Raw genomic sequence first — 7,535 nt, 5'->3', positions numbered from 1 at the left:
ACAGAATAGACAGTTATACTTGACGTCCGCTTTCTACGTGATCTATATTACAATGTTCATATAATCGGCGTTTGTCCTACTGGTACGATGATCTTTTCAGCTTGAAACATTATCTATTAACTTCATGGATGTCTAAGTCATTTGAGTTGCTCAAATGAAATCCACACTCCCTGCCTCTCTTACCTGCCTTGCTCTTCTCTCGCATCTCTCGTCTCGCCCTTCTCTTCCCTCTCGTCCCTCGCTCGCACTTTTCTTTTTCTCTCCTCTCCTCTCCTCTCTCTCTCTCTCTCTCCTCTCCTCTCCTTGCTCTCCTTCTCTTCTCGTGGCCTCTCTCCTCGTCTGCTCTTTTTCGGTATCTCTCACACACCCTCCTCTCTCCATCTCTCTCAAAACAGTTTGGACGACATAGGTCGTACTCTACACGCCTTCGTGCGGCGATGCGCGACCCAAATCATATAATACTATCGCTGTAACGTAACGCATTCTACTATCCACCCACTGCATCGATGAGATCCAATTACCTTTGGTACTGTCGCCCGAAATAGAAAAAAACACCACCCGTAGAGAGACCCACTCTGCGATTCATAGGCGGTCGCAAGGTACACGCGCATTCCACCTCCCTCGCTCTCTCTACCTCTCGCGTACTCTCGCGCTCTATCTCTCTCTCCAGTGGCGTAGCCAGCAATTGGAAACAGGGGGGGGGGGGCAAGGCGAGGGAGCGAAACGACCGAGGGGTAGGGTGTGGAGGGGTATCCCCCTCCCAGGTAGGGAGATTTTGAAAATTCGTGCATGAAAATGGCATTTTCTGCACACTAAAATTCAGTATTAGGGGTAACTTATATGAGAAGTGGCATATGCTAATCCCTTATAACCCCCCTCCCTCGCTTTTTATTTTTTTCCACTCCGACCGATCAACGTGGGACGATGGCCCCTGGCTGTGGCGCCGAAGGCTCTGAGGTTACACACGACCGTTGGTGGACCCTTAGCTAGACCAGTGAAAATGCGTGTACGAAGCCAGTGTTTTTCAGGGAGGAAGAAGAGTTAAGCGACCAAAGACAGTGATGAAGCAATTTCTCAACGGGGGAGGGTGTTTCCCTTCCACAGTAGGGTAATTTTTTGAAAATTATGTGCATCAAAATGGCATTTTTGGCATTTCATTTTCATTATTAGGTGTAGGTAATAGTGGTATAGACCAATCCCATTCAGGGTCCTTCTCTCTTAATTTTTGTTCTCTCCGATCAAGAGGGGGTCATGGCCTCCTTGGCTGCCCCCTTAGCTACGCCTATGTCCTCATTCAAGCACTGACGGAATATTGGAATTAGTTTGATTTGTGTTGTTAGCAGTACCATGCAATGTTGCATTTTATCCGTCATAAACTGTTTCAAGTTCCTCATATAAAAGTTAAAAGTTAAATTATTATTTTTTGAAAAAGTAGAGGCATATGAATGAAATCGAAATAAAGATCTACGGGAAAAACAGGTAGAGTGTGGAACTGCACTGGAATAAACATGCCAATTTATTTAAATTACAAAAGATTTACATCGTTTAGAATACAATAGCGTTAAAGATCACATTTAACATTTTGTTCGTTATAAAAAATGTTTTTGCTTTCCTCTGATGAGAACTAAAAATCATATTGAAATTTGATTTCAAATAAAAACAACAGGTAGCTGCCAAAATAGCCGCTCTATTAAAATAAAAACGAAATTTACCATGAAAAGAATTGTTTTTGCCTCCCCTGATAGAGAATAAGTTACTTAAAATAGTGTTGAAATCGGATTTGAAATAAAAACCGAGGTGGATGCCAAAATGGCCGTCTATAAGTTCGAATATATCAAAGTTATTCACAAAGCATTTCCATTTCATTTCTTCTGTCAATAAGAGTTCAGAACCATAAAATTCAATCAAAGCCAACTTGCCAACAACACAAATCTGAGCAAAGAAGAATTATCTCCTTTCTTTTAGTCATGTTTTTGTCTGCTGCAGAAATCTCAAAATCCAAAAGTCAAGTCTTCTCGTCGATTTTGCACAGAACATTTTGAGGATTTCGTTGACATTAATGTCATTCACTAACTCCTGTTCAACGAAAAGGAGAATGAGAGCAGAGAATCGTGGCTGGGTCATTGTAGAACAAAGTTTAGACTTGACAATGCTCATTTTAGAGAATGTTCGTTCAGGCAGATGCAGAAGTAACAGAATTGTGGCCAGTCCTGTGAAGACGCGTAAGGCAAGGAAAATGTTTGTTTTGTTTTGTTTGCCAATCAACAGGGAGGGGGGCCATGGCCCCCTTGTGCCCCCCCTTAGCTACGCCAGTGTCTCTCTCTACTTCTCGCGCTCTCTCTCTCTCGGTCTCTCTCTCTCTCTCTCTCTCGCTCTCTCGCGTCCTCTCTCTCTCTCTCTCTCTCCTCTCTCTCTACCTCGCGCTCTCACGTCTCTCTCTTCTTCTCTCTCTACCTCTCGCTGTCTCGCGCGCTCTCTCTCTCCTTCTCTCTCTCCTTTCTCTCTCTCTCGCGCGCGCAATCTCCCTTTCCTTTCTCTCGCCACTTGCTCTCACGACGTTGCTTGTCCGATAGGTAGCGCCTTTTGTTCAGCATGCCGGAGAACAGCCACGCTCCGTCGGTGCGATCCGGCTCGGCCGCAGCAGCTGGTCGGCGCGGGAAGGAGGAGCTGGAGTTGATTCCGCGGGGCGGACCGCTGGAGGATAAGTACAAGTGTCCCGTCTGCACGAAGATGCTCAGCTTCCCTGTGCAGTTCGAGGAGTGCAATCACGCGTCTGCTCCTCCTGTCTGCCCGAAGTCTGCTCAGGGGAGGAATTACTAGTAAGAGTCTTTCGCGACGGAGACTCAGTGTGACACACTTACCTGGGTGTAGGAACTGCCTGTGCACCACACTATGACGTAAGTGTCTTAAGGGACGGCTGTCCTTAGGTAACACACGTGTATCGCTTGTCGGCAAAATTCGCTAGCACACTATACGCTGGACAATCGACCATCCTACACGACTTAGCCTTGGCGTCTACCATGCACATCTTATCTGAGCATGGTAGTATACACGTTAAATGCTGGGCCGACTGTCTCCCACATTGATGGCAGTACTCAGTTTGATGATAGCGTTCGTCTGCGCAGCCGGTACATTGTGCCTGTACTCATGATAGTACCTGCTCCGAGCGTGACAGTTGCTCTGACTAAGCGATTACTCGTGCCGCAGACTCCTGGTATGTGACTTAGTCAACTGAGGCGAGCTCTACCTCTACACAGTGTATAACCTGGGCAGTCGTGTCAGGCATGCATGCCACTCATACATGGACAGCTCCTTACACAAGTTAATCGCTGGTAGGCAGCTGTTTAAAGCCTGCACTTCACCTGGCGGACCGCTGTATAAGCACCTGTGTCTTAAAGCGATGTAGGCTGCCCTCTAGTGTAACGATTGCAGCTCACCCCTACACAACTCACCGCTGGCGCTTTTTTTTTAGCTATCTAACTACTGTAGGAGGCTCTCTGGGCCGCCCTCAGCCTAACGACTGCTTACCTGTTTAACCTTTCGATGGTCGTAGGGAGCTTTCGCCCAGTCGGTATTGCACATATGTAAAGAGTGCCCAGGTACTTTACTACCCTGGCAGGGCATAGCCCTACAAGTACTTAAAGTGTTTTCGCCAACCCTCTGGACAGCTCATACACACTCTCTACCTGGGCTCCACCTCTCTACACAGCTTCTAGGTCTGTTGTGCGGTCTAGCGGCGGGCAGTCTTACATAACTTACCTTGTTTGGGCCGCTTACATCACGTAATGTCACTGGTATGGAACGGGCTGCTCTCCACTTCCCTTGGTTGCCTCCTGCGCTATATATTTACGTGTTCTCTGGGCGCTTCGCCTTAGGACAGCTTTTTGTCCTTAGGGTAAGTGTGTAGGGTGAGCTGCCCGCCCAGGTAGAGTGGTTGTTAGGCAAGCTGCCTCACTGTAAGAGTGTTAGGAGCTGCCAGGTAAGTTGTTGTAGGAAGTGCCAGGTAAGTTGTGTAGGAGCTGGCCCAGGGTAAAGTGTGTAAGAGCTTGCCCAGGTAAGTGTGTAAGAGCTGCCCAGGTAAGTGTGTAAGAGCTGCCAGGTTAAGTGTGCTTATGGGAGCTGTCCAGTAAGTGTGTAGGAGCTGCCCAGGATAAGTGTGTTAGAAGTGCCCAGGTTAAGTGTATAGGAGCTGCCCAGGTAAGCTGTGTAGGAGCCTGCCCAGGTAAGAGTGTAGGAAGCTGCCCAGGTAAAGTGTGTAGGAGCTGGCCAGGTAGTGTATAGGTGCTGCCCAGATAAGTGTATTAGGAGCTGCCTCAGCGTACAGTGTGTAGGAGCTGCCAGAGTAAGTGTGGTAGGAGTTGTCCAGCGTAAGTGTGTAGGCAGTTAGCCCAGGGTAGTGTGTAGGAGCTGCCAGGTAAGTGTGTAGGAGCTGCCCAAGGGTAAGTGATGTAGGAGGCTGCCCAGGTATAGAGTGTACGGAGCTGCGCCCAGGTAAGTGTGTAGGAGCTGCCCAGGTAGCTATGTAGAAGCTGGCTTCCAGGTAAGTATGTAGGAGCTGTCCCAGGTAAAATGCAGCGTTTTGGTTTTAACGATAGAGAGAGCGAGAGGACAAAGGGAACAGCTTACTGATGAATCACTGGTGAGCGGCCGAAAGCCTTATAACAATATCACCCAAATGAACAGCTTGTCAATTGCAATAAGCCTACTCGGTGTAGGTGAAAGACAAATCCTGCAATTCCATTTATTGCGGTTAATTAAATCTTGAGCAATTAACCTCATTATTAACATAATTATAAACCCAAGTTAATTTGAAAGCTATTGGCTTATTGTTGCTAGTAGAGTCGCTCCGCGAGCGTGTCCCATCGACCGACAGTGATAGATCGAGCCAAGGTCTATTGTAGAAAGCCATTTCAGAAGTATATAAAACCGGGAGAGCGTCGCCATGGTAACTCGCTTCCCGACGACAACGCCTCGAGGGTGCCCGTGGCTCGGCAGTATAAAGACTTACAGGTAAAACGCGAAACGCAGCGTACAGAATCAATACATACTCTCTGTTCGTGCTATGAGTAGGTAAGCGCCTAACGCTGATTCAATGAGTTTTGTTCAAATGATCTCGTTCATCATTATTTAAAGTAGCCACAGCACTACAATTCGACCCTCGCATCTCTCGTTTATGCTCCTATCGCATCCAACGCAACGCTTCTTGTCTTGTCTTGTCTTGTCTTGTCTTGTCTGATACTTTACTACAATCGCCTGGTGTGGCTATAGACGTACAGGTCATCATGCATCGCTTTGATGACCTAAATTTTCTTCACGTTTTCTTTACCGCTGTTAATTAAGTTTTTAAATAAAGCCACATCAGGAGCAGTCTTGGTAGTAGGTGGTAGGGCATTCCATGTTGGTATTGTCCGAGGATAAAGCGAATATCTATAACAGGGAGCTTCATAACTCGCCCGCTGGATCCATTTTGCCCCGCTACCAAATTTTTCAGGCCCACCACGACGAGTGCAAGTTCAACATGGTCGAGTGCAGACTCAAATGTGGCGTGACGCTGGAGGGGCGCTATCTGAAGAAGCACATGGAGAAGGAGTGTCCACGCCGCATCATCGCCTGCGACTTCTGCGCGGATAAGATGGAGTACGAGGAGGAACTGGAGCATCTGAACACCTGCCCGAAGCTGCCTGTCACCTGCCCGAACGGCTGCCAGACGAAAAACATCGCTCGCGCCGACGTAAGAGCTGACACCTAGCGGCCGATAGAAACAACACGGCTTGTTGCCGGGGGTATAATCACTCCATATTATAACGTCGCCGTTTGTCGCCATTAATTCCCGTTTATTTTGTCACTCGCCTGCCTTAAAGGGGGGCTTATGTCGGGCTTGCGAGCCGACTCGACTGGAAGCAACTGGATTTCGAGCAACTGGAAGCGATCGGTAGCGACTAGTTGCGTCCAGTTGCCCACTGTTCTATTCCGAGCAACTATTGGCGGCCAGTCGCAGACAGTCGCGTCACAGTCGACCGACCTAACCACTGCGGTCGCAGTGAATCGCAGCCAGTTGCTCCCAGTCGAGTTGGCTCGCAAGCCCGTCATAAGCCTCCCTTTATGGTACGCCTCGCGAATATAACTAAAGATCCATATACCGACTCTTGCGCAGCTATCTAATCCTCTAGTAGATTTTTACACTAGCTATTATAACGCACTATGTGCATGCCACTAAAGATTTCAAACGCGCAACTCTACAATTTATGCAGGAGTAAAAGGACACACGCTTTCCTAGTGGTATCGTTTACCTACGAATTGTTCTCTTAAACAAATTTGGCATCCGCAAAACGGAACATAATATGTTCATGATATCATCATTAATACTGATACTGATACCGATACTGACAATGAATTGATATTCATATTAATATTAAATCGATATTGAATTAGACATTGATATCGGAATGGATGCTGGTATTGATATGCGGATTGGAGTTAACTGTGGTGATTGCGTGTAATGTTGCTTAGCTGACGAGACACGTGGAGGAGGACTGTGTGAACGCGGGCGTGCCCTGTAAGTTCCACAGCTTCGGCTGCGCCTTCAACGGTAAGCGTCTCGAGATGCGGAAACACGAGGAGAAGGAGCTGCAGCAGCACGTTGGTCTGCTGTGCGGCGGCCTCGTCAGCGCCAACACTGCCGCCGCCGCCGCTAGCAAGGTCACCTATGACATGCAGCGTCAGGTCACAAACATCGACGCAGAGGTCAGAGCGCGCGCGCGTGTGTGTGTACATGTGCGTGTGTGTGCGTGCGTGTGTCGCACGCCACACACACATACACGTGTGTGTGTGTGTGTGTGTGTGTGTGTGTGTGCGCGTGTGTGCGTGCGCGTGTGTATGTGTGTGTGTGTGTGCGTGCGTGCGTGCGTGCGTGCGAGCGAGCGAGCGTGCGTGCGTGCGTGTAACCAACTGCATGTGATATGACAAAGTAAAAGTCCGCAGCTGTCTACTGTTGCCACGTGTTGCACGTAGAAAAAAACGTGATTTTATTCATTATAATTTATAGCGGTGATAATCAGCAGCGAAATTTTTGATTTTGCAGTTTACTTGCGATATTGATGACTTCTAGACACAGCCACACACAAGCACGCACGCACGCACGCATGCACACACACGCGCGCACGGACGGGCGGGCTGAAAGACGATATAGATACAGCCTAAAACGTCATAGCAAATTTTTCAATGATTTTTAGTTCTGCTAACTAATTGCATGCCCCAATAATTTGTGAGCGAAGTAAGATCGGGCGTCCGTCCGTCCGTCCATGCGTCCGTCCGTCCGTCCGTCCGTCCGTCCATCCGTCCGTCTGTCCTTCCTTTAGCCCGTCCTTCCGTCTGTCCGACTGTCTGTCTGTCTGTCTATCAGTCATTCCGTCTGTCCGTCCGTTCGTCCATCCATATTTACCTATTAGCGGTGTCTTAACAGGGCTATGAACTGCCAGTACTAAACTAATCAGCAATGTAGTGCCGGGGCCTTATATTAAACAGTTAGCGCACAT

At 48.2% G+C, this 7,535-nt stretch overlaps 1 protein-coding gene across 1 annotated transcript; it reads left to right on the top strand.

Moving 5' to 3' along the window:
* Positions 1–2,592: 2,592 nt before the first annotated feature.
* On the top strand, positions 2,593–7,108 carry LOC106808699 (TNF receptor-associated factor 6-B-like). Its single transcript, XM_014811527.1, has 6 exons — positions 2,593–2,819; positions 3,093–3,214; positions 4,874–5,010; positions 5,492–5,731; positions 6,511–6,744; positions 7,082–7,108. Exons 1-6 carry the CDS (start codon positions 2,593–2,595, stop codon positions 7,106–7,108), a joined length of 987 nt encoding a protein of 328 aa, XP_014667013.1.
* Positions 7,109–7,535: the final 427 nt, after the last annotated feature.

This window comes from Priapulus caudatus, unplaced genomic scaffold (assembly GCF_000485595.1).
Source record: "Priapulus caudatus unplaced genomic scaffold, Priapulus_caudatus-5.0.1 Scaffold297, whole genome shotgun sequence".
Taxonomy (NCBI): domain Eukaryota; kingdom Metazoa; phylum Priapulida; class Priapulimorpha; order Priapulimorphida; family Priapulidae; genus Priapulus; species Priapulus caudatus.
This window is presented reverse-complemented; position numbering and strand designations above follow the sequence as displayed.

Bases quoted from the DNA above. Each gene is read 5' to 3' on its own strand.
- LOC106808699 (XM_014811527.1), top strand. From the start codon at position 2,593: ATGCCGGAGAACAGCCACGCTCCGTCGGTGCGATCCGGCTCGGCCGCA. The intron at 5,011-5,491 runs GTAAAACGCGAA...CAAATTTTTCAG, and splicing joins GGCAGTATAAAGACTTACAG to GCCCACCACGACGAGTGCAA. The intron at 6,745-7,081 runs GTCAGAGCGCGC...TTGATTTTGCAG, and splicing joins TCACAAACATCGACGCAGAG to TTTACTTGCGATATTGATGA.